A 27,857-nucleotide genomic window follows, 5' to 3' on the forward strand; every position below is an offset into this window, starting at 1 on the left:
GCTACCCTCCAGAGAGAGTAGATTTCCCCTCTAATGCTCACTTGTCTCTAGGTTTTAATGCTTCAAGATGCTGGACAAGAGATATCCAGCAAACTTGCTACTTTGAAATGCGGCCAACTGTAATGGTTGACACACCAATCCACCCCAACCTCACCAGTCTAGCCATGGCCTAACCATGTTATTCTGTTGTAGTATCCACTAGGACTTGTATGGCTGGTTTCACCTTCTGCTTATATGGAGACACGAAACTTAGAGGCCTTGAGGTTTGTGTGTTGCCCTGAGAGTCACACCATGTAAAGACTTAAAAAATGGGACCCGGTGCTTCTCTACTTGCTCACTCAGCATTAAGGAGATAGATTGGGGGTACGGCCAGGCGATAGACTAGAGTCCTGTCCAGGGGGTATTCTTGTGCCTCAGGCTACAGAACCCAGGAGATAGGAGACTCCTGCTTCTCTGAGTCGTTCCGGCACACACTAGGCAATCTAAGACCTGTGCATCTTACTTTTTACATGGAGATGGACCTGACCATGTCATAACATTCTTGTAACCATGTTTCGACCAGGTTATAACCGTATTGTGAACATATTTTACCTGGGTTGTAACTGTGTTTTAACCATATTTTAACCATGTTATGGCCATTTGTTTCCAGGGCTCACCTGGAGGCGAGTGCGGAGCGTTGGAGTCGTCTTCAGAGCCTGCTGGAGGAGCTGTGGAGGTGGATCTGTCTGAAGGAGAAGGAACTGGCCAAACAGATGCCCATAGGAGGAGATGTCCCCACCCTGCTGCAGCAGCACAACCACTGCAAGGTCAGTACCGTAACACAGCCACTGTACGGTCTGTACCGTAACACAACTTTTACACAGTCATTACCATGCCTGCTTCCAGGAATTGTGTACAGATCTTTGCGACATGGGGCTGTGCATCATCATGCTGAAACATGAGGTGATAGCGGCGGATGAATGGCACTACAATGGGCCTCAGGATTTCGTCACGGTATCTCTGTGCATTTAAATTGCCATCAATAAAATTAAATTGTGTTCGTTGTCCGTAGCTCATGCCTGTCCATACCATAACCACAACGTTGACATCAGCAAACCGCTCGCCCACATGACGTACTGCCAAATTCTCTAAAATGACGTTAGAGGTAGAGAAATGGTAGAGAAATGGTAGAGAAATCAACATTCAATTATCTGGCAGCAGCTCTGGTGAATATTCCTGAAGTCACCATCCCAATTGCACGCTCCTTCAAAACTTGAGACATCTGTAACATTGTGTTGTGTGACAAAACTGTACATTTTAAAGTAGCCTTTTATTGTCCCAGCACAATGCTTCTTGATATGCCACACCTGTCAGAAGAATGATTATCTTGGCAAAGGAGAAAATCTCACTAACAGGGATGTAAGCAAATTTGTACTCAAAATATGAGAGAAGAAAGCTTTTAGTGCATATGGAACATTTCTGGGATCTTTTATTTCAGCTCATGAAACATGGGACCAACATTTTACATGTTGCTTTTTTATTTTGGTGTACTATACATACAGTAAATGTATGGGTATATGGAAATTGGAGGTCTGAATGGAGGCTTATGAAGATACATGGAAATGTCCGGAAGGAAGGAAGGAAGGAAGGAAGGAAGGAAGGAAGGAAGGAAGGAAGGAAGCTAAGCCACCCTCATGAATAAAGAGGAAGATATAGGAGGGCTGGAGCAGAGTGGAAAGGAGAGGGAGAAAAGGATGATGAAATGACGGTCGGAGAAATCAAGGAGACAGAAAGAGCGATGGAGAAGAAGTGAGAGAGGAGTGCGAGAGAAGGATGATGTTAATGGAGTGACAGGCGTAGAAGCAGAGGAGGAGGTGGCGAGATTGGAAATGAAGAGCTCAGGAGGGAGTAAAGAGACATTTTCTGAATCCCTCAAAGAGAACGATAGAACCGTTGCATTTTTATTGGGGCACATCAATCCGTACATCACCAAGTCAACAACATAATTTCTCCTCTGTTTTCATAAATACAGCTAGTTGTTTACAGTACATATAGATGAATGTAAACAAATGAAAGGGCGGAAAAGGAAGACATTTTGTTATTCCGGGGCGGGTGTTGCCCGACAGTGCTCTTTTCCTCCTCCAGATTGTGTCTGTGTTTTTGTCTGCTGATAATAGCTTTTATTAATCACACATTCAATTATCCAATAAAAGCCCTGTGTAAGCGTCTCACTGATTAAACTCATCAATCAGCTTTATTAAATTAACCGATTTTAGAGCGGGAGAGAGAGGCGTAGGGGGAGAGAGGGGGACGAGAAGAGAGCACTTGTGGCCTTTTTTTAATCACTCTCTACTTTTATCTCCCTGCAACAGTTGTCATTTTCTTCTCAGTGTGGGGAGAAGCTACAACAATATGTTGTATGTAAGTACATAATTAAAACTGAGTGAAGTATATAATTAAAAGGAGTGATTAGGAGTGTGTGTCTGCTATTTACTGGCTTTGAAGGGGTTTAATTAACTCACTGTTTCTGGAGGCTTAAGTTTTGAGTGTTGTTGTCCTCATTTAGCTAATATTACTGTCAGTTGAGAGGCTAAACCAAGCTAACATTTTTACACAGCCTATGTTAAGCTATGGAAGCCAAAGTTGAAGCTAATATAATCTGTATAGCTACGCTAAGGTGGTTTAATCACACTGTCTGCGTGATTGATTAGCACCATTTGTACCTGGATGGGCAGGTTGTAAAGTAAAATGAAATTAAACTGCTGCATTGCCACAACCTTATCTCTCTCAGAGGGAGAAAGAGAGAGCGAGAGAGAGAGAGAGAAAGAACCAGAGAGAGTGAAACAGAGAGAGCAGAGAGAGACTTTCTGACTTTGAACTTCTGTGAATAATTACCTATCATTGATGACTTAACTTTTAATATGTTCCTCCTTATTTAACTTTAGAAACTTCTAGTGTTGAGGGATTCCTATGTCTCTGAATTGAGCCTGGTGAACTTTAAAGTCCTTTATTGTGTTGGTTGGCTTTCAATTTGTTTACTTAGCAAAGCCAAGTCTTGAATGTCATGTCTTACTGGGTTGTAGGGGAGCTTTCTGACTTTTGAGGGGCCAAGGCCAGAGGTAGAGAAGTACCCTTCGTTTGGATGAAACTGCCTTGAAGATGTCTATCTTATTTATTTTAGTGCCCAGAGCCTCTGTAGGAAGCAGTTTACATTGTAGGTGTGCCGTCCCTAACGCAGGTGATACCTTCAATCCAGCATGAATGAAAAACTACACTCAGTGGCCAGTATATTAGATACACCACCCCATTCACAAAGCTGGTTTGCTCCATTTTTTCCTTCTTTTTTAAAAACTAGGCAAGTCAGTTAAGAACAAATTCTTATTTGCAATGACGGCCTACACCGGCCAAACCCGGATGACGCTGGGCCAATTGTGCACCAGCCTATGGGACTCCCAATCACGGCCGGTTGTGATACAGCCTGGATTTGAACCAGGGTGTCTGTAGTGACGCCTCTACCACTGAGATGCAGTGCCTTAGACTGCTGTCCCACGGGAGCTCATACAGACAGCAAGTCATGTGGCCATGGCTTGCTATGTAAAGCAGCCAGACAGGCATCAAGGCATTCAGTTACTGTTTGATTGAACATTAGAATGGACAGTTCTGTGGGGAAAACAGCTCGTTGATGAGAGGTAGAAGGAGAATAGCAAGAATCGTGCAAGCTAACAGGCGGGCCACAAACAAACAAAATAACAGCACAGTACAACAGTGGTGTGCAGAACGGCATCTCAGAAGGCACAACTCATCAGTCATTGTCACGAATTGGCTATTGCAGCAGACGACCAGACCAGGTTCCAATCCTATCAGCTATGTCTTCCAGAGTTAGCATGATTCTGCTTCAATTCACACTGACCACCTTGAGGAGAAGGGAAGTAAAAGGGAGGAGAGGCCGGATTCATGGAGGTCTGAAAATAGCCTTCTCTCCTCTCTACTGTGTTGTAATGCTATCATCTCCTCATCTGCACAGGGTAGGGGCCGATAAGACCGTCTTCTCTGCTGTTTTGTACACAACGCACAGTCAAGGTCACGTCTCACAAGACACACTCCAGGCTTACAGTGCATTGAAAAAATGTCATCCTGGGGGAATTTTTGTCCCTGTAGCACCACTTATTCTGCTCTTAGTTGAAGAATAACGTTTTTCTGAAGAGTCACAAATCTGTTAGTGTTAGTGCCAAAACCAATACTGCAACTACTGTATCAGAGAGGAGAGAAGTTAACAGAAGACTGTGTCAACCTCTTTGCCTTTCAAGCATCTTGTTTCCCTATTTTCTCCTCCTCAGACAGATCGGAATCTCTTATCTCATCACGGCAATTGAGGAAAGTTGTTTTACTCCCTCTTGAAAGTGGGTGCATCAGCTTGTGTTTTAATGGTTGTTTTCTACTTTGAGTGTTTTTCCTCAAGGCCCTGTCCATAAGTAGGCAAGACAAACACGTGTTCACGATTTCAGTAATATCATCAAAATCAAGAACTCATTCAGTAGTTTTTACCTGATTAAGTAGAATCCTGTAAAAAAATATGTTAAAACAATTATTTATATTCCTAAAACATAAGTTGAAACTGATGCTGTTGCTCAATCGATTTTGTGTAATTGTGATGACTTTAAATTTTTATAGCATCATCAACAATCTGAGGTTTTACAAACGTGTGTATTTCCTGTTATTATTGTGTGTTGAAAATGTTCCGTCTGTGTAATGTAATAGTAACGTGTTCTGTCCACCATAGGGGACATTTGCATAATATAACATAATTCAATATTTTGTCAGGAAGATATTTGAAGACACGGCTATTTTTATACCCACTGTCAATGCCAACACCCTTTCAATTTCCCTATTTTCTTTTTATATAAAGGCACATGAATCACCTCTGCCTCTCAATGTCCTTGTCTTCCCTTACTTCATTTATTTCCTCAACTTGGCCAAAGTAGAAATTAAATATATTATTATGAAGAAAATATATATTCTAAAATCTGATTTGACATGAAGTATACTTGAATATAACTGTTAATGTTTCCTTTTTTGTAAGTATTTCCATATGTCTGTTAATTTTGGTACTACCCATCCCGGATCCGGGAGCGTTGTCATCAACTGACACTAATTAGCATAACGCAAGCAACGGACATAAATATTACTAGAAAATATTCCTATTCATGAAATCACAAGTTAAATATATTGAAACACAGCTTAGCCTTTTGTTAATCACCCTGTCGTCTCAGATTTTGAAAATATGCTTCACAGCCAAAGCAAGACAAGCTTTTGTGTAAGTTTATCGATAGCCTAGCATAGCATTATGCCTAGCTAGCAGCAGGCAACCTGGTCATGAAAATCAGAAAAGCAATCAAATTAAATCGTTTACCTTTGATGGGCTTCGGATGTTTTCACTCACGAGACTCCCAGTTAGATAGCAAATGTTCCTGTTTTCCCAAAATATTATTTTTGTAGCCGATATAGCTCCGTTTGTTCTTCACGTTTGGCTGAGAAATCGACCGGAAATTGCGGTCACGACAACGGCGAAAAGTATTCCAAATTAGCTCCATAATATCAACAGAAACATGGCAAACGTTGTTTATAATCAGTCCTCAAGGTGTTTTTCAAATATCTATTCGATAATATATCAACCGGGACAGATGGCTTTTTAGTAGGAAAGAGAGAAACAATAGCCGCATTTGTCCTCTGAGAGACTTCAGCTGACCACTGACCGTTGACGTTCAGGCTCATTTTTCAAAATAAAAGCCTGAAACTATGAATTGTGACACTAGACTAATTAGGGAAGCCATATAAAAAGGAATCTGGTTGATATCTCGTCACTGCTCAATAGGGACGCATAGGAACGCAGAGGTTTCTAAATAAGAGTCACTTCTTGATTGGATTTTTCTCAGGCTTTCGCCTGCAATATCAGTTCTGTTATACTCACAGACAATATTTTTTACAGTTTTGGAAACTTTAAAGTGGTTCCTATCCTATGCTGTCAATTATATGCATATTCTAGCATCTTGTCCTGACAGAATAGCCTGTTTACTTAGGGAATGTTATTTTTCCAAAAATGAAAATAGTGCCCCCTATATTCAAGAGGTGTTAAGAAATGTATCCTACTACAACACTCAACCCAGCATGCTGTCATAATCTCTTCAACGCTACTCTCTCTTCCTCATCTCGTCCTGTCTGATTAAACCATAAGCACTTTATAAAAACAGCAAGGCTCACAATTGTCACACCGTGATCTGTTTCACCTGTCTTTGTGATTGTCTCCACCCCCCTCCAGGTGTCGCCCATCTTCCCCATTATCCCTGTGTATTTATATCTGTGTTCTCTGTTTGTCTGTTGCCAGTTTGTTTTGTTTCGTCGATCCTACCAGCGTTTTTCACCCTGCTCATTTCTCTCGATTGTGCCTGTTTCCTGGTTTTCCCGGTGTTGACCGTTCTGCCTGCCCTGACCCTGAGCCTGCCTGCCGTTCTGTATCTTTGCCCCACCTATCTGAATTACTGACCTCTGCCTGCCCTGGACCTGTCTTTTGCCTGCCCCTGATCGATTAATAAACTGTTGTTACTTTGACATTGTCTGCACCTGGGTCCTACCTGAAATGTAATGACAACATAATGTAGTTCCTCTTTATTTCTCTCTGACATCGTCCTCTCACAAAGCAATCACACAGCCCGTTAGGCATCAGAGGCCCCCTGGGGTTCCGGCTGCTATATCAAAACAAGAATAATTACTCTGGTACATGTAGTCCTGCTTTCCCCTTCTTCCTCTCGTCCCTTGTAGTGGATGTTTTGGCACACATGTTAGTTTGGCTCCCGAGTGGCGCAGCGGTCTAAAGCACCGCATCTCAGTGCAAGCGGCATCACTACAGTCCCTGGTTCAAATCCAGGCTGTGTCACATCAAGCCGTGATTGGGATTCCTGTAGGGTGTCGTCGGGGTTTGGCTGGGGTAGGCCGTCATTGTAAATAAGAATGACTTGCCTAGTTAAATAAATAATTTTTATTTAGAGAGTGAACGCTACTCATTTAGAGAGTGACTGCTAGTCCCCACCGGACTAACCTGTGTGTGTGTGTGTGTGTGTGTGTGTGTGTGTGTGTGTGTGTGTGTGTGTGTGTGTGTGTGTGTGTGTGTGTGTGTGTGTGTGTGTGTGTGTGTGTGTGTGTGTGTGTGTGAAGGGAGGATGTGGGGGAGAAAGAGAGAGGATAGTGGAAAGGATGGTAGAGTGACTTTGAGTTAGTGAAATAGGACACAAAAAGATAGAGTGTGTGTGAGAAAGAGGGTGAGAGAGGGAGTGTATGACAGAGAGAATGTGTGGGTGATATAATTTGGTATTAGTGAGTCCTCTGATGAAACCTGCAGGCTGCTGTGTTGTGAACAGTGCTGTGTGAACGTCTCGCTTTATTCTAAATCGCTCATTTAATTTCACTATGACCTCAGGGAAATCTCATTTGACCCGTCTTTCCCTCCTTCAATCGCTACACCTGCTATCTTCCTCTTTCTCTCTCTTTCTTCTCGATCTCTTGTTGTCTCTTTCGATGAGAGAAGGTTAGATAGGGAGCACATTCTGAATTGATGACATCACCTGAATAGATGTTGAGATTATTGTTTACAGTGCTGGGATGAGGAGAGACCCATCTCAGTACAGTCTGCGTGTGTGTGCGCGTGCTTGCGTTCGTGCGTAGGTATGAGTATGTGTGCGTCTAGACGCCCGTTCCTTTGAATGGAAAATGTCTTGTTGTCGAATGTAAGGTGGGGTTGAATAAAGTGACATTTTAGTTTTTTACTTGTTTGATATGGAGATGGTAATTTTGTTGTGGATAGGCTGCCATAGGAATCTGAACAGTGGGGAAAATAAGGTTCACATAGAGTTCACAACGTTGATGATACTGGGAGATGAAAACTATGATTCCAATACAGGCACTTCCACTGAGGCACTTGGACATTTAGAGATAAAGAGGGTCCTTGCAGTATCTATCATTTTGATGAAAACAACACTATTATGGCTTGTGTTCACTAATGTGCAGTCGTGTGTGTTCATAGATGCCAGACAAGTTGACCAAGAAAAAAAATATACACATGAATTTATCTTTTCTCTCTCTTTCGTCACTCAGTGACTTTCGAAGTGGCACAGTCATAGGATGGCACCTTTCCAACAAGTCAGTTTGTCAAATTCCTGCCCTGCTAAAGCTGCCCCGGTCAACTGTAAGTGCTATTAATTGTGAAGTGTAAACGTCCAGGAGCAACAACGGCTCAGCTGCGAAGTGGTAGGCCACACAAGCTCACAGAATGGGACCGTTGAGTGCTGAAGCGTGTAAAATCTTCTCACTATCAAGTTCCAAACTGCCTCTGGAAGCAACGTCAGTACAATAACTGTTCGTCGGGAGCTTCATGAAATGGGTTTCCATGGCCGAGCAGCGGCTCACAAGCCTAAGATCACCATTCACAATGTCAAGCGTTGGCTGGAGGCGTGTAAACCTCACTGCCATTGGACTGGAAACATGTTCTCTGGAGTGCTGAAACATGCTTCACCATCCTGCAGTCTGACGGACGAATCTGGGATGCCAGGAGAACTCTACCTGGCCGAAGGAATAGTCCCAACTGTAAAGTTTGGTGGAGGAGGAATAATAGTCTGGGGCTGTTTTTCATGTTTCGTGCTTGGCCACTTAGTTCCAGTGAAGGGAAATCTTAACGCTACAGCATACAATGACAATCTAGACAATTCTGTGCTTCCTACTTTGTGGCAATAGTTTGGAGAAGGCCCTTTCCTGTTTCAACACGACAGTGCCCCTATGCACAAAGCGAGGTGCATACAGAAATTATTTGTCGAGATTGATGTGGAAGAACTTGACTGGCCTGACCTCAACCACTCAAACACCTTTGGGATGCATTTGGAACGCCAACTGCGAGCCAGGCCTAATTGGTCAACATCAGTGCCCGACCTCACTAATGCTCTTGTGGCTGAATGGAAGCAAGTCCCCACAGCCACGTTCCAGCAGTGGAAAGCCTTCCCAGAAGAGTGGAGGTTGTTATAGCAGCAAAGGGGAACCAACTCCATGTTAATGCCCATGATTTTGAAATGAGATGTTTGACGAGCAGGTGTCCACATACCTTTGGTCGTGTAGTGTATCTCACCGGCAAAAGCATCTGAGTGAACGAAACAGCACCCCTCTGTCTCAGGATGTGTAGCGTATCTATCTGATGCTGTCTGGTCAGAAAGAGTATGACATTGTTTCCGCATGTAGCATTGAATGCCAAGGAAGCCAGCGAGCATTTGGCCTCCCTTGATAGAAAAACATTATAGAATATTAGACAACATGTTTTTCCTACATGTGCGCGCACACACAGAGAAATCAGTACCATGGACAGCCACATCATATCTAGATTATGTTTATTGGGCTAAATCATTTTTGGTTTCTTTTAGTTTTCACCTTTTTAGACTAAGCATAGGTGATTAGATGATGTTGAAGTAGAAATGGTGCTGGAATAGTGGAGGCAGCTCCTGTTTTCTTTGCATCTTGCAGTAACTCTACGTGGTTCTAAATCATTAGTTGTTTAGTAGTCCGAAAATGGCGGAAACATTACCTTGCTTGACCATGATGTAGGTAATTTAACTGTTTGTTACATGCAATATGTTTTTTGTACTTTTGTTACGTGCAATATGCATATGAACTGACAGGTTACAGAGAGAACAACGCAATTATCACAACACATACTGTGGGTTGTAATATTTTTGGGGGGACTTGGCTTCCCCAGTGATTTGACCCACGCGCCGTTACAAACACTGTTTGATGATATCAGGCAAAATGTTCTAACTGATATGAAAGAGCTCAGTTAGGAGTAATACATTTTGAGTAAAACATTCAGGTTAAAAGGACAGTATCAATTGGCCAGTGTGTGTTTCTCCCCAGGTGTTGCGGTCGGAGCTGAAGGACCGCGAGCATGTTGTGGCCAATACACTGGACCAGGCGCACACATTCCTGGCTGACCAGTCCATCGAGGGGCCGGGAGAACCATGCAAGAACCTACAGACCAAAACAGGTGAGTCTCCTGTCACTGACTTGCCTGAATACGCACACGCCAAAGTCCAGTGACATCAACCGTCACTTAGTCTTACGTTATAATTTAATTGAACTCCTTTATAAAACCTACTATGTGCCATAACCTACTGGATGTCAGTATTGGTCAGTTTATGTTGACCATTCCGTTTAACCTGCATACATAGTGGCCCTCCAAAACCAAGATCTGGTGAAACCCAGTGTCCGGGTGGGTGAGAATGTCCTTGAAAAGCACCTCAGAAGTTGCCCAATCCACTTGATGTTTATGTGGTGTGTGCTATGAGGCTCAGAATACACCCAAACACTAAATACGCACCAGAACTCATTAGTAATTCTGTATCTAAAGGCTGCTGGGCCTAAGAGGATGAAACAGTGAAGTCATCGCTGTGTCAGCACATTTCCTCTTTAACAGAATCGTGCTGTTAAATAATGTAGCAGGCCCCTGAGACAATCTGGGAGGGTGTGGCCAGAGCTCCGAGCAGGCAGAGATCTGGCCCTTCTGTGTGATCTTTGATGTAATTATCAAAGGGGCCTTTGGTCTAATCGGTGGTTAAGAACTGATCTAAGGGCTGTGACGGGTAGGATGATTTCTTTGTGTGGTATATCAGAGGGTAGGTGTAATCTGAAACCAGCCCTGCAATGACCTCGGATACTTTCAAAAGGGGTGTTTGACTGTAAGGGGTATATCTGATCTCAATCTGATCTAAAACATGTGATTGGATGCTTTCACAGGAGGGACAAGGGGCTTCACAGGGTAAAACTGAGACCAGTGCCAGCACGGACACCTCTGTCTACTCTAGTCTAACTGAACCCATTGGGTGAGAACACCTTAGTATTCAGATCCTCTTTAACCCAATCAAATGCTCCCAGACTTTCCCTGGCCTTTGTTCCCTGGCCTTCTTATTTTCAAAACAGACAGCTCCCACGCTGGTCCTGTCTGGGGTGTGTGGCAGACTGACCCCACACTGGTCCTGTCTGTGGTGTGTGGCATCTATGGCTGGCAGACGAACAGACTAACAGACAGACCCTTGATGTGTGCTTGGCTGGGAGACTAACAGACTAACAGACAGACAGACCCTTGATGTGTGCTTGGCTGGCAGACTAACAGACTAAAAGACAGAGAGACCCTTGATGTGTGCTTGGCTGGCAGACTAACAGACAGACAGACAGACCCTTGATGTGTGCTTAGGGGGTTTATGATTTAGATTTCAGGTCTGCAGACAAGATGGTTGACTGTGGACATTGGTCATGCTCTTTTCTCTTTGGCTCATAAGTCTCTCTTCAAGTTTAAATTCTTGCTTTTATTGTACAGCCAACTTTCCCCTTTGAGGTTGTTGAAGTCTTTGTCCTTGCTCCCCCCCCTCTCTCTCTCTCTCTCTCTTCCCCCTCCCTCTCTCTCTCTCCCTCTCTCTCTCTCCCTCCCTCCCTCTCTACCCTTCACACAGACCTGACTCCAGAGGAGAAGGCGCAGGGTGTGGCCAGGGCCATCAGGAAGCAGACAGCGGAGGTGCAGGAGCGTTGGGAGCGTCTGCAGGACCACGCTGGTGGATGGCAGAGTCAGGTAGAAAGGGCATTTGAGAGGCTACAAGAGCTCCAGAGCAACATGAACCAGCTGGACCTGCGGCTAGCCAGGGCAGAAGAGACCAAGGCTGGCTGGCAGCCTGTAGGAGACCTGCTCATAGACTCACTGCAGGAACACATAGAGAAGACCACGGTGAGGGGAGTCACTGGGGTGTTACTGATTTATTAAGGGGGAAAGAGAGAGAGGGACGTTGTTTTTTTACGTCCACTACAAAACATTTAGGGCCAACAAGTATAGGTAGTGATTAACCTGTACATAAATCAGTGTCAAAAAAATGAATTACCTAGGTCAACATCTAATCACCATTGGTACAGGTATCACCCCTGCACCATAACAGTATGTTATAGATACATCTGCCCACATCAAAACACTGACCTGTGGGTGTGCATCCTGTGTATGTTCCAGGCTTTCAAGGAAGAGATGGCCCCTCTGAGGCAGGACGTGAATGTGGTGAATGAGCTGTCTGGTGAACTAGCTCCTCTGGATGTGCAGCTGTCCTCCACCTCCTCCAGGCAACTGGATGACCTCAACATGCACTGGAAACTACTACAGGTGGGCTATGGGTGTCCCACCTAAAACCTTCCCCTTTTTACAGGTGGGCAATGAGTCTCATGCCTAAAACCATCTCCCTTTTATGTGTCATACTTAAGAAGAGGTGTCACAGCTACAAACCTCCTCCCTTTTAGGAGTTGTCATACTTGGGAATACGTGACACTGCTAAATGACTAAAGGTCAAATGTAAAACCTTCCTCCTTATACGAGCTATCATATTCTTGACTTTTCTACTTTCTACTCTTTTTTTCTCACCCACCTTATTCAGATCTCAACCTGTCTGTACGCTCATGTTTATTCTGTCAACGTCATATTAGCCCTCTTGCTGTCTTTGTAATCAAGTACTTCTGTCCATCTCTTTCCACCTGTTTGTGTCATTTTGTCGTTGCTTTCTCTCATTATTCCTGCCGTGTCTCTCTGTCACCCTGCTGTACTTTAGCTCAGACACATAGAGGGGTGAGGAGAGGTGGCCTTCCCCTTGTCTACCTCTACAGGTTACTGAGTTCTATGTTGTGGACTTCTGTCACTATAGATAAATAACACTTTTTGACATAGCGGACGAGTGTCCTGGTCCAGCCTGCTGATGGCCGGGATCAGAGCTTTACTCGTGCACCCCTCAGGCTCATTTGTCACTATGCTGTTTAGATTAATGTGTGTGTGTGTGTGTGTGTGATGTGTGTGTGTGACAAAGAGAAAAAAAGAGACATCAAGAGAGAGATCTTAGATTCTGTCCCTTTCCTTCTCCAAGCCCCCCACCCCTGGTATTGCCATGCTGGAGTTGATGATGACCACTGAGATAGGAATCCGTGCCACTTTGGTCTGATCAAACAGAAGGGCAAACGGCAGAGCAGGACTCAGTCACCAGGCACCCCATAGAGATTCACTGGGTCTGGATGAAAGTGTGGAAGACACATTTTGTCTGCCTTCTGGTTCCCTGTGTAGAGACAGCCTTATATCCTCACTCTAGGGAGGATGACTGAGTCACTGCACACAGTAAGGACACTCAGCAATGCACACACATGCACGCACACACACACACTCAGCTGGAACGGTCAATATAGTGCTGGCGGGATGCAGGTGTGTCTTTGTGTGTGTCTAACTCTCTCCGCTTTCTGGTGTGCAGGTGGCCATTGAAGAGAGACTAAAGGTCCTTCAGGAAGCCCACAGAGACTTTGGCCCTTCCTCCCAGCACTTCCTATCCAGTGAGTAGCCAAATCAAAGTATATTAGTCACGTACACACTTTTTAGCAGATGTTATTGCGGGTGTAGCAAAATGCTTGTGTTCCTAGTTCCAACAGTGCAGTAATATCTAACAATTCACAACAATACACACAAATCTAAAAGTAAAATAATGAAGTAAGAAATATCTAAATATTAGGATGAGCAATGTCAGAGTAGCATTGACTAGAATACAGCAGAATAGAATATAGTATATACAGATGAGATGAGTAAAACAGTATGTAAACATTATTACTTGACTATTGTTCCATTATTAAAGTGGCCAGTGATTCAATGCTTATGTACAGTATAGGTAGCTTAGTGGTTAGAGCATTGGGCTAGTACCCGAAAGGTTGCTAGATCGAGTCCCTGAACTGCAAAGTAAAAATGTGTTGTTCTTCCCCTGAACAAGGTAGTTAACCCACTGTTCTGAGGTTGTCATTGTAAACAAGAATGTGTTCTTAACTGACTTGCCCAGTTAAAGGTTGAAATAAAAAAATATGGGGCAGCAGCCTCTACGGTGTAGGGTTGAGTAAATGGGTGGTAGCTGACTAGTGATGGCTATTTAACAGTCTGATGGCCTTGAGATCAAAGCTGTTTTTCAGTCTCTCGGGTCCAGCTTTGATGCACCTGTACTGACCTCGCGTTCCAATGACTTCCCTTGATGTTTATCGATTCAGCCTATGAATGTCTAGGAGGTAGTCTATCCATTATGTTTTGTTGTTGCTGTTGTACTTTTTGTAAGGGTTGCCCTCATCCCTTGCCTCCTACACACACGCACCCACACACAAACACACACTCAAGCAGGTTGTTTACAGGAGGCAAGGTTCTTCACTCTTGAATCATTCAAGGCTTAATTACAACTCTCCTCTGACTCACTTTCCTTTCAGACTAGTGGTCATTAACAAGGGAGGGAGGGAGGGATCATTAATGACAGACAAAGCCACACCCCTCCCCCTCATCCCCTCCTTCCATCCCCATTTACTCCAAATTATACAGAAGTGTTCTATTTCATTGCTATGTCCCTTCCTCTCTCCATCTCAAATCCAACCCCTCCCTTGTCTACCCCATTTGGCTCTGACATGGATCCAAAGTGTCCTCCATTTGATGATAACAGGGTGGTGGGATAGGGAGGAAACTTAGTTGTCGCGTGCCCATAGACCTGAGTGGTGTTGACAGCTGAGTTATTGTATCAGCCAAGATGCCATTCTGGCTCCCCTTTCATCTCTCATAGACAGAATCTACCGTTCCTTCTCATAGTAACCGACAGAGAAGGTCGAAACTTTACAAGTTTCAACCCAACTTTAGCACATTTTTTTGAGTTTATGAAGTTTTAAAGTTCTTACTATTATCACACAATACCGCCAATCACTTTTTGACGTTAGATCGACAGTTACTAACCTCAATTTCAACTTCAAACCCGACTCTGACAGCTGTACCCTTGTTTATACCAGACCCTATTCCTTTATTTCATGGGCTACCAAAACACTGCAGTTGTAGACGTGGCAGACAGGCTGGAGTCCTGGTGAGATTGAGATGAAGAGAAAATCGACTGGCACTCCCCTCTGTTTTATTGGCAAATGTCCAGTCACTCGAGAATACGATGGATGAGCTTCGTTCCAGAGTCTCCTATCAGAGAGACTTGAAAAGCTGCAGTATTATTGCCTGGATACCCAGACTCCTTGTTCTGACCAAATGCTACGCCACGCCCACGGACGACAGTTTGGATCTGAGTACATCCCCTTCACTGAATGCGAACACATTAGGGGCTGTCTGATTGGTCCAGAAACTGATGGATCGGGCCAGAGCCAGAACACACATGGGTAAAGTGGCAGCTCTAAAATTTGCCATTTGCTATGATACTCTGATTGGTTAGACAATCCAATCGCTGATAACTTTTTGTACAACACCCCTAGTACCTCTCGTTACAACAAATTACTTAGATGACAGAATAATTTAGTGGTCAGGCTAGCAACACGAGGTGAAGGGGGACTGATCTGCCCCTTCATAAACAACAACTGGTGCACCTCTTCCAGTGCGAAGGAAACTCAGACATAGAATACCCCATGGTAAGCTATAGACCTTTTTAATTAACAAGAGAGTTCTCATCCAAAATATCACAGCTGTCTACATCCCACCAGAAGCCAACAATACTTTATGGGGCCATAAACAAACAAAAGACCACACACCCAGGGGCATCTTTTAGGAGGAAACGTTAACTCGGGGAGACTTAAAAACGTTCTACCTCACTTCTACTAACACGTCGCTTGCACCATAAGGGGCGTCAAAATGCTATACCACTTTTATTCTACCCAAAACAACGCATAGAAGGCCCTCCATCGCCCTCCCTTCGACAAATCCGACCATGACTCTATCCTGCTGCTTCCCATTTTAAAAAACGAAAGCTCAAACTGGAAGTGATCTGATGAAGCAGATGTGAGGCTACAAGACCGTTTTGCTAGTACAGACAGTGATCTGTTCCATGATTCATCCGATAGCATTAGGAGTTTACCATATCAGTCACAGGCTTCATCATGTAGTCTCCAGACAAACTGTGGTCACCCATACAAACTTGACCAAACCGAAAAACACAGATTATACCAACAGTGTCTTGCATGAAAGCTCCTGTTGTTCCAGTTGACTGTGATCTCACTCTCCGTGGCCGATGTGAGTAAAACCTTTAAACAGGTTAAAAGGCCGCCGGGCCAGATGGAATACCAGGGTGCATTCTTAGAGTATGTGCAGACCAGCTGGAAAGTGTCTTCATGGACATTATGAATCTTTCCTTGTCCCAGTCTGTAATCCCAAGATGTTTCAAGCTGAAGACCATTGACCCTGTTCCCAAGAACTCAAAGGTAACCTGCCTAAATGGCTATATTCTCCTTGCACTGACATCTGTATTTATGAAGTGCTTTGAAAGGCTGGTCATGACAGTCATCAAAGCCACCATCCCAGACAACCTGGACCTACTCCAATTTGCATACCGCCCCAACAGATCACGCAATCTCAATTGCACTTCGCACTGCTCTCTTCCACCTGGACAAGAGGGGAAATAACTGTGAGAATTCTGTTCATAGACTACACCTCAGTGTTCCACATCATAGTCCCCTCCAAGCTTATCACCAAGCTCAGGACCCTTGGACTTAACATATTCCTCTGCAACTAGATCCTGAACATCCTGATGGGTCGGCCCCAGGTGGTGAGGATAGGCAACAACACCTCTGCCACACTGACCCTCAACACGGGTGCCCCTCAGGGGTGTGTGCTTAGTCCCCTCCTGTACTGCTGTTGACCCACGACTGCATGGCCACTCACGACTCCAACACCATCAACAAGTTTGCTGACGACACAACGGTGGTAGGCCTGATCACCAACGGCGATGAGACAGTCTACAGGGAGGAGATCAGAGCCTTGAAAGTGTGATGTCAGTACAACAGCTTTGTCAACATCAGTAGGACCAAGGAGCTGATTGTGCATGGGTCCTCAGATCCTCAAAAGCTTTTACAGCTTCACCATTAAGAGCATATTGACTGCCTGCATCACCACTTGGTATGGCAAATGCACTGCCCTCAACAGCAAATCATTACAGAGGGTGGTATGGACAGCCCAGTACATCACTAGGGCTGAGCTCCCTGCCATCCAGGACCTCTATATCAGAGGAAGGTCCAAGAAATTGCCAAAGTCTTCAGCCACCCAAGCCATAGACATACTGTTCACTCTGCTACCTTCCAGCAATCAGTACCAGAGCATCGGCTCTCGGACCAACAGGCTCCGGGACAACTTCTACCGCCAAGCCACAAGACTGCTAAATAAACATAAGACTGCTAAATAGTTAATAAAATGGTTACCCAGACTATCTGCAATGACCCTATCTTGCACTGACTATGCACACTTGGAAGACTGTATATACACAATATATACACTCACTCACACACATTACACTGACACACTCGCACAAACACACACAAATACCGACAACACACATACACACCACACTTTCACAATCATCATATGCTGCTACTCTGTTCCTTATTTTATTCTTATTATAATCTCTCCTGATTAGTGTTGGTATTCTGAACCTCTGTACTTCGATACTAGAACGTGAAAAAGGGTCCGGTACTAGATTTAGTTTTACTTTTGGTACTTCTGTCAAATGTGTCTCACGGATCAAGTCTGTCTATCAGCGCAGCCGATGTCCCCCTTTTAACATGAGTGCACCGTGCCTGCTCCACTTAGCTTGCACTGGGAGTCTCGGCTGCATCATGTTAGCTCTGTCATGCTGCACAGAAGTCAACACACTTGAATAATGCGACACACAATGTAAAAATGTTGAAACTGTTATTATTACTGTTCGCTAAAATTTTTTATCTTTCCTTGCTAGCTTACAGCTGAAGGCAGCTAACATCAATTCACTAACCTTTGTTTGTGATAATATTCAAACCATAATGCAAAATATGCTGATTTCAATGCTGATTGCCACCCAAACTTAATTCATCAACTTAATCGGTCTCAATCTTACCTCGCTCCCAAAGATGTATCTATTGCCTTAGCGAACTGACTGTGTGTGAATAGGGCTCCAACCATAGGCTCCAAAGGGCCACCCCCTTCTTCCCACGGGAATGTCGTCATTACTGGTTAAAGATCAGTACAAATGGAAGGGAAAGAGATTGTTTGTCATATGTAGCCCCTTGAAATCAGCCAAAACAAGCTCAATAACTCAATGCATGCACACACTCATATTGGATATGCATTCACCCTCACGTCTACTCCCGCTCCTCCCCTCCGGCATTCAACGTCACCGATATACTAACCACAGGTCCTGTGATCCATCATTATGCACACCTGGCATCATTCCTTACACGCACCTGCAAGTCAACATGATATTCACCTGGACTCCATCGCCTTCCTGATTACCTCCCCTATATCTGTCCCTCCCTTTAGCTCTTTCCTCAGTCAGTATTGTTCCTGTGTTTAAGCGTACACATAATGATATAATGCTACTGTTATGTTATCTCAGTTCATGATTGTTGTTTTATTAAATGTTTCACCTGCACCTGCTTCTCGACTCTCAGCATCTCCGTTACAGAATACTGACTCAAACAATGGAAGCAGCAGGAAAACAGAATATCTCCAGACAGTCGACGAGCAGGGATACCTTCTAGGTCAACAACATGAACAACTGGGTACGGCTATGGAAGAGGTTCTTCGCAGTGTGCACCGTCTCGAACATACCCGGAAGGCGTTTTCGTTAACTAGCGGAGGATACTCTACAACCAGTCGACCCAGCGAGTCAGCACAACAGCCCGTTCAGCAACCCGCTCAGGTCAGCGACGCCTGTTTGTCCCGCCCTGATAAATATGATGGCCCCATCTAAATGCCGTGGCTTCCTACTTCAGTGCTCCCGCTACTTTACACACCAGATGGGAGCTCCCACCACCGACAGGTCCAAGGTTGCCACGGTTATTTTTCTGCTGACTGGGCGGGCGTTGAAATGGGCTGTGGCCATCTGGGAGAGAGGAGAGGAGGAGCTAGATTCTTATGAGGGGTTCATGGCTCTGTTTAAATGTTTCTTCGGTCATCCCCCTTGAGGGCAGAGGGGGGGTTTGAGCTTCCTCCAATTACGGCAGGGTGATCAGACTGCTGCCAAGTAGGCGCTCACCTTCTGGACAATAGCAGCATCCAGCGGACTGAATGAGCCAGCGCTTAGTACGCTATTCAGAAGATGTCTGTGCGAGGAGGTCCAGACATAACTGGCCTGTCGAGATGACAAGCTCTCCATTGACGCACTCATTGCGATGACCATCCATCTGGATAACCTACTTCGGGAATGTCGGTACTCTCATTGCTTCTCTCCCTCTGTATCAGAGCCTGAACCCATGGAGGTAGGAGTCACACGCCTCCCCACGGTGGAGCGACACTGACGGAGACAGCAGGGGCTCTGTCTGTATTGTGATCAAGGAGGGCACCAGCTCTAGCGGTGTCCGGCACTTCCTAATCCACAAGAGCAGAGGGACGGTCACTTGATCTTCCACCTCCTGGGGCAGGAGTGAGTATTCCATCTTCATCACTCTCTGCTAAACTCTTTTTGGTCTTCCACACTATTTGACAGTCCGTCATGTACTGTGTCTACAGCATTAGTGGATTCTTGGACCATGGGGAACTTTCTTGACCAGACCCTTGTCTCCGCTCTTAACATCTCATCCTCGCTTTCCTCTCCTTTCCCGGTTCAAGCCCTAGATAGTCGGGCACTAGGATCCGGAACAATTACACACATCACCCAAACACTCACCCTCACCATGGAGTCAATTCATCAGGAGAACATCCCCTTCTTCATTACCGGTGCTCCAGTTCACAAGATCATCCTCGGCCTCCCTTGGCTTCAATGCCATAACCCCACCTGATCTCATGCTCGAGGATGAAAATCACAGACTGGTAGACCCGAATGCCGAAGGACCTGCTTCCCCATCCCCTGTGGTTCCACAACGTTTTTGGGGGTTTGGGATCCGGAGCTCCTGGCGGTGAAGTTGGCATTAGAGGAGTGGAGACACTGGCTGGAGGGCACCAAGGAACCATTTGTCATCCTCACTGACCATCGGAACCTGGAGTACATACGGAAATCGAGGAGGCTGAATCCTCGCCAATTAAGACGGGCCCTTTTCTTCACAAGGTCCGACTTCACGCTGGCATATCAGCCAGGTTCAAAGAACAACAAGGCCGATGTCTTGTACCGTCTCTATGATTCGGGAGAGGGTCCTGTCCAGAACGCATCTATAATCCCATCCTCTCGAGTCGTAGCCCATGTGGTCTGGGACATAGATGTGGACATCCACCAGGCTCTGGAGAGGGAGCCCGCACCCACTAACTGTACTGCCGAGTGCATCTACGTTTCTATGCAGATAAGGGACCGGCTGCTGACCTGGGCACACACAGCTGTCGTCGCTGGACTTCCAGGTTTTTCTCGCACTATCCAATCCATGTCTGAGAAATACTGGTGGCCCACCTTGGCGCAAGATGTTACGTACATTCCTGTTCCATACGTGCCCAAACCAAATCCCCCTGGAACACTGCAGCAGGGAAAGCCCTTCCTGTGCCTTAGCGTTCCTGGTCCAATCTATCTATTTGACTCTGTTACTGATCTTCCCCCCTCGGACGGATTCACCACCATTTTGGTTGTTGTGGATATATTTTCAAAATCTTGTTGTTTAATTCCTCTTTCTGGTCTCCCTACTGCTCTGAGGCACTAGTCCAGCAGGTCTTCCGGCATTATGGCCTTCCGGAGGACAGAGAGCCTTTATGGAGAAGCTCACGGGTCATGGTCAGCCTCACTTACGGGTACCGGCCTCAGTCCAAAAGCCAGGTAGAGAGGAGGAACCAGGAGCTGGGGAGGTTCCTGAGGAGTCACTGTCAGGCCCGGCAGGGAGAGTGGGCTTGATTCCTTCTCCCTCCATGGGCAGAATATGCCCAGAATTCGCTACGTCACTCCTCCACTGGGTTGACCCCCTTCCAGTGTGTTCTGGGTTTTCAGCTCCATGGACCAAGACCAACACTCTTGCGGTTGATGAGTGATTCCGGCGTGCAGAAATGTGGAGCGACACTCACATGAGACTCCAGCGCACCGTCCACTGTTAAAAGGAGCAGACCACTGCATTGCGACCCCTGTGTTCCACCCTGGGGATCGTGTCTGGCTCTCTACCAGGCCTCCTCGCACTCTGCCTGCCCTGCAAGAAAATGAGCAGCGGGTTTGTGGGGCTGTTCAACGTTCTCCGGAGGATCAACAAAGTGACGTATAGATTACAGGTTCCGAGTGACAAATGTAGCTCACCTTCATTTAAAATCTCACTTCTCAGGCTGGTGGTTCCTGGTCCCCTAGCTAATGCTGTCCCCCATGACACCCCTGCACCCCCCCTGGATATCGAGGGGAGTACGGCCTATGCCATCAGATCCCTACTGGATGCTCGACGTTGTGAGGGTCGGCTCCAGTATCTGGTGGACTGGGAGGGGTATGGCCAAGAGGAGCAGTGTTGGGTTCTGGTAGAGGACATTCTGGATCCCAACATCATCTGTGAATTCCACCTTCGTCGCCCGCTCCTCGTCCTCAGGGTCGTCCCTCTGGTCGGCGTCGTCCTAAGGCCGTAGGGGGGGGGTACTGCATTTCGACATCGCCGGTATACTAACCACGAGTCCTGGGATTCATCATTACGCACACCTGCCCATCATCATGATACTCATCTGGACTCCATCACCTTCCTGATTACCTCCCCTATACAGTACTTATGAGATGAGTATGTAGGATATGTAGACATTATTAAAGTGCCGTTATTTAAAGTGACTAGTGATACCTTTATTAATTCCATTTATTAAATGTATTAAAGTGGCAAGAGTTTGAGTCTGTATGTTGGCAGCAGCCACTCTATGTTAGTGATGGCTGTTTAATCTTGGATCTACCCATCCCGGATCCGGGATAATTGTCATCAACTGACACTAAGTAGCATAACGGAACGGAACAAAAATCTTACTAGAAAGTATTCATATTCATGAAATCACAAGTGAAATATAATCAAACACAGCTTAGCCTTTTGTTAATCACCCTGTCATCTCAGATTTAGAAAATATGCTTTACAGCCGAAGCAAGACAAGCATTTGTGTAAGTTTATCGATAGCCTAGCATAGCATTATGCCTAGCTAGCATCATCCAATCTGGTCACGAAAACCAGAAAAATAATCCAATTAAATCGTTTACCTTTGATGAGCTTCGGATGTTCTCACTCACGACACTCCCAGTTAGATAGCAAATATTCCTTTTTTCCAGAAAAATTATTTTTGTAGCCAAAAATAACTCCGTTAGTTCTTCACATTTGGCTGAGAAAACGACTGGAAATTGTGGTCACGACAATGCCAAAAAATATTAAAAATTAGCTCCATAATATTGACAGAAACATGGCAAACGTTGTTTAACCTCTAGTGTCGAGCAATCCCGTAGCCGGGAGCGTAATCATAGCCTCAAGCTCATTACCATAACGCAACGTTTCCTATTCATGAAAATCGCAAATGAAATGAAATAAATATATTGAAACACAAGCTTACTTTTGTTAACAACACTGTCATCTCAGATTTTCAAAATATGCTTTAACCAAAGCTACACAAGCATTTGTGTAAGAGTATTGATAGCCTAGCATAGCATTAAGCCTAGCATTCAGCAGGCAACATTTTCACAAAAACAAGAAAAGCATTCAAATAAAATAATTTACCTTTGAAGAACTTCGGATGTTTTCAATGATGAGACTCTCAGTTAGATAGCAAATGTTCATTTTTTCCAAAAAGATTATTTGTGTAAGAGAAATAGCTCCGTTTTGTTCATCACGTTTGGCTAAGAAAAAAAAACGAAAATACAGTCAACACAACACCAAACTTTTTTCCAACTTAGCTCCATAATATCGACAGAAACATGGCAAACGTTGTTTAGAATCAATCCTCAAGGTGTTTTTCACAATTCTATTCGATGAAAAATCATTCCTGGCAGTCGGTTTCTCATCCGGGGCAAACGGAAAAATACTGCAGCTGGAGATTCCGCAATAATTGCGACCACCTGGTAGATGTAGTGTCTTATGGTCAATCTTCCAATGATATGCCTACAAATACGTCACAATGCTGCAGACACCTTGGGGAAAAGGTAAGCTGACTCCTAGCTCCTGCACAGCCATATAAGGAGTCATTGCCATGAGACGGTTTCAAAAAATGCTGCACTTCCTGATTGTATTTTTATCTGGGTATTTTCTGTAACATCAGTTCTGTGGCACTCACAGACAATATCTTTGCAGTTTTGGAAACGTCAGAGTGTTTTCTTTCCAAAGCTGTCAATTATATGCATAGTCGAGCATATTTTCGTGACAAAATATCTTGTTTAAAATGGGAACGTTTTTCATCCCAAAATTAAAATAGCACCCCCTATATCCAAGAAGTTAAAAATAATCCTCAAGGTGTTTTTCAAATATCTACTCGATAATATATCAACCGGGACAGAGCTTTTTTCAGTAAGACCGGGTGGGAAAATGGCTACCTCTTTTGCGTGAGAAATACACAAAGAGCCATCTGGTGGACACTGACGCAATGTTGTTGTACACGCTCATTTTTCAAAATAAAAGCCTGAAACTATGTCTTGTGATACTAGACACATTAAGGAAGCCATAGAAAAAGGAATCTCGTTGATATCCCGTTCACTGCTCAATAGGGAAGCATAGGAAGGGACTCTTATTTAGAAACCGCTGCGTTCCTGATTGGATTTTTCTCGTTCTTTTGCCTGCAATATCAGTTCTGTTATACTCACAAACAATATCTTTACAGTTTTGGAAACTTTAGAGTTTTTTCTATCCTAAGCTGTGAATTATATGCACATTCTATTTTCTGGTTCTGAAAAATAGCCTGTTTACTTTGGGAACGTTATCCCCCCCCCAAAACAATGACCCCTAGATTCAACAGGTTAACAGTCTGATGGCCTTGAGATAGAAGCTGTTTTTCAGTCTCTCAGTCCCAGCTTTGATGCACCTGTGCTGACCTCGCCTTCTGGATGATAGCGGGTTGAACAGGCAGTGGCTCAGGTGGTTGTTGTCCTTGATGATCTTTATGGCTTCCTGTTACATCGTGCGCTGTAGGTGTCCAGGAGGGCAGGTAGTTTGCCCCCGGTGATGGGCTGTGCAGACCGCACCACTCTCTGGAGAGCCATGCTGTAGATGCCATACCAGGCGGTGATACAGCCCGACAGGATGCTCTCGATTGTGCATCTGTAAAAGTTTGTGTTTTAGGTGACAAGCCAATTTTCTTCAGCCTCCTGAGGTTGAAGAGGCACTGTTGCGCCTTCTTCACCACACTGTCTGTGTGGGTGGACCATTTCAGTTTGTCCGTGATGTGTACGGTGAGGAACTTAAAACTTTCCAACTTTTCCACTACTGTCCCGTTGATGTGGATGGGGGGATGCTCCCTCTGCTGTTTCCTGAAGTCCACAATCATCTCCTTTGTTTTGTTGACGTTGAGTGACAGGTTATTTTCCTGACACCACACTCCGAGGGCCCTCACCTCCTCCCTGTAGGCTGTCTCGTCATTGGTGGTAATCAAGCCTACCACTATAGTGTCATCTGCAAACTTGATGATTGAGTTTATGGCCAGGGAGTACAGGAGAGGTCTGAGAACGTACCCTTGTGGGGCCCTAGTGTTGAGGATCAGCGTGGTGGAGATGTTGTTTCCTACCCTCACCACCCGGGGGCGGCCAGTCAGAAAGTCCAGGGCCCAGTTGCACAGGGTCGGGTCGAGACCCAGGGTTCCGAGCCTCACGAATGAACAGCTGTTCATTGCTGTAGTCAATGAACAGCATTCTTACATAGGTATCCCTCTTGTCCAGATGGGATAGGGCAGTGTGCAGTGTGATGGCGATTGTCGTCTGTGGACCTGTTGGGGCTTTTAAGCAAATTGGAGTGGGTCTAGGATATCAGGTAAGGTGGAGGTGATATGATTCTTGACTCGTCTCTCAAAGCACTTCATGATGGTTGTGTTTTGGCTTTGAAGTTCAGCTAATTCATCCACTTTCCTTCTCTCCATTTTGTTCTGCCCTTTATCTGTGTCTTCTAACAACAACATGCCGTTGGAACACATTAACCGGTTATTTAGACCATGCAGTACATTTTTACCAGATACAGCCGTCTTAACTTCCACTGACCAAAAGTTATACCCATAATTTTTTTAATTTCATGCATAGTGGGAATCGCATTTGTACAACAAGCCAATTACATTACGGAACCATTAGCGGATATTTGCAGAAGCGTGCGGCTGTGAAAGACTAAAAAGCATGCGTGCGTGCGGCTCGAAAGGTTTGTGCTGCAAATATTGCATGTTTTTATATTCACATGGTGTATCTTCCTCCTTTTTCTCAACAGCCTCTGTGCAGCTCCCGTGGCAGAGGGCGCTCTCTCAGAATAAGGTTCCGTACTACATCAAGTGAGTAACACTTACTGAAAACATGCTGCTTATGCATGCTATAAGAATCATTTGTCTTTATGCTTATTGTATGGTAACTCATTTGACTTGTGAGTGCGTGATTCTATTAATGCTCTGAAGTTTCCTTTAAAGATCGAATCCTCATTTGGGGAAACAGCGCCACTGTTCGCCCCCAGTACCTTTGTTATAGTTTCTGTTTTGTTTATGAGAGGAGAAACAGGGGAGAGGAGCGTCCCAAACGGACGTGGCAGTTTTACCAATTAAGTATTAAAGGGTTGAAAGGGTTGACTTTAAGGGTTGAATTCAATTCTTGAACGTTTCCACAAGTATAATATTGAATTTGAAGTGATTCGCAGTGCAATGTCAATTGTTGCTCAGTCATTTTGCCGGGGGTCTTTCCGATTTGCATAACACCTGTGATAATGACGAAGTATTCATGGACCCTTTTGCAGTCGGTCTATAGCAGCGGTATCACAGCTTAAAATAGGTGCCCATTGTAATACATTCACAGACAGGCTTAGCAGCATGGTCGATTAAAAAAAGCAGAGAGGGAGGGATAGGCTTGTGCTGATAGCCACTCAGGATGGCTTTCAGACCGACACATGCAGAGAGAAAGAGACAGAGACAGGTGGACACAGAAAGTGGATAGAGATATGAGGGCTACTGAGAGATAAGTAAACTGAGAGAGAAGGATATGAGTAGAAAGAGAAAAATAGTGATTAATAGGAAATGACAGTCGGAGAGAGATGGGGTGAGGATGAAAGAAGGAGAGGGGGTGATAAGGAGGTAGAGGTACAGAGACAGGTTGTGAGAGATACTGAGTGAGACAGGGAGGCATCCCTGTGAACACCTGCAATTTGTTTAGCCCTGGAGCTTTGCACTGGAAAGCATCAGAGATGAAAGCAGCAAGAGGCTGGGAAGAGAGGACGGGCTTAGAACTCTGGAATCAACAACAGCTCTCTGTGATCACAGGTGTTGGCCCTCAAGCGGCCGACTACCGAACCCTTGCCCCCCCCCCCACACACACACAAACAAACACACACTTTTTACCACATGTACCATTCTTGACTCTGTATTACATGGCACAAAAACTTCACCACGGGTTTAGCTGAGCCCCACTCACATTCATCCTGAGTGACCCTATAAGAAGGGGAGAAAGGGCGAGAAATCAGCCTAATGAAAGCCTTCCTCGAATCCAAAACACTGTAAGGTTTTCACCTCATTCAAATGAATGCCACCACCGGGAGCTGCAACACTCAGTTATTGCCACTGTTGTCGTCTGTGATTAAACATCTCTCAAATATCTTCTGAGTGAATTCAAAACTCTACCACAGCCTTCACAGGGCTAATTGTAGGTCACTTACAGTGTAGTGATATTTCTGTGACCACAACATCAGGCTTTGGCACATTAATTTGGCTCTTGCCCCCCACCTCTCTCATCCCACTTCTCGTTGGCCTGACAGGTTAAACCACGCCGTAACCCTGTCCCTCTTCTCCCCGGGAGAAGCGACACGCTAGCAAATCAAACGGTTACACACGGACACCTCGACACACTCTGCCATCCTAGTTGACCCCCAGCTGACCTCTGGCATTTCAGTGGGCTCAGACGTCCAGAACACTGTCAGGGTATAATAGTGGATTGCCGCTGTCTTCTGTCCACATAAGAGCTATCTTAAGCTTCACATTACACTCTACGGGACACGTGTGGTATGGGTTTGCATTTTTTTAAATGCAAAGGAGAAGAGGAAAGACAAAATATATAACATTTTGAGGGTAGGAGTAGAGGAAAAATGTATTTGGAATATGTCAATTGGAGAATGCAGGCACTTCTGGTTGGAGATACGTCTACCACAAGGGCTGTCACAGAAGATGCAGGAAAAGTGTTAGATACACTTGTTAGATATATTTGGAGTTTTAGTTGTGTTTCATATTATTTTGTGGCCAATAGAAATCAATGGTAAATCATAAGTGTCATTTTGGAGTCCCTTTTATTGTAAGTAAGATTCTAATATGTTTCTGAACACTTCTGCATGACTCTGGATGCCACCATGGTTACGGATAATCCTGAATGAATTGTGAATAATGAATCAGAAATTTAAGGAGACACAAAGATCATACTCCCAAGACATGCTAAACTCTCATCATTACCAATAACAGGGGAGGTTAGCATGTTTTTGGGGGGTATGACATTTATGCATCCTTTATCTTCTCTCTGGTCTGTGATGTGGATGAAGTAGCCAAGCCAAACAGGAAATTCCAGGGGAAGTAGTCATTATGCAGAGGATTCTAAACACTGTAATTATGCACCCAGTATCCGAGGCAACCTGGAGCCAGGAAGAAGCAGAATAGCAGACTCACCTCTGTCATTCTATTCACACTACTCTGCTGCAGCTTGGCCACACACTCTTGTAAACAACACTTTCCTGTAGCTTTTTGGTTACATAAATGTAGA

The 27,857-nt window shown here is 44.8% G+C and overlaps 1 protein-coding gene across 9 annotated transcripts in view; it reads left to right on the forward strand.

The window, feature by feature from the left end:
- Positions 1–27,857, forward strand: part of LOC112232975 (utrophin-like) — a 169,966-nt gene that overhangs the window by 66,603 nt on the left and 75,506 nt on the right. For all 9 annotated transcript variants that reach the window (XM_042321891.1, XM_042321885.1, XM_042321883.1 and 6 more), the window contains exons 3-8: positions 650–806; positions 9,922–10,051; positions 11,514–11,782; positions 12,056–12,202; positions 13,326–13,404; positions 25,345–25,405. In XM_042321891.1, coding sequence (XP_042177825.1) covers positions 650–806; positions 9,922–10,051; positions 11,514–11,782; positions 12,056–12,202; positions 13,326–13,404; positions 25,345–25,405 — 843 coding nt within the window. The remainder of the gene's footprint in view (positions 1–649; positions 807–9,921; positions 10,052–11,513; positions 11,783–12,055; positions 12,203–13,325; positions 13,405–25,344; positions 25,406–27,857) is intronic.

The sequence above is a fragment of the Oncorhynchus tshawytscha genome, linkage group LG05, assembly GCF_018296145.1.
Source record: "Oncorhynchus tshawytscha isolate Ot180627B linkage group LG05, Otsh_v2.0, whole genome shotgun sequence".
Lineage (NCBI taxonomy): Eukaryota > Metazoa > Chordata > Actinopteri > Salmoniformes > Salmonidae > Oncorhynchus > Oncorhynchus tshawytscha.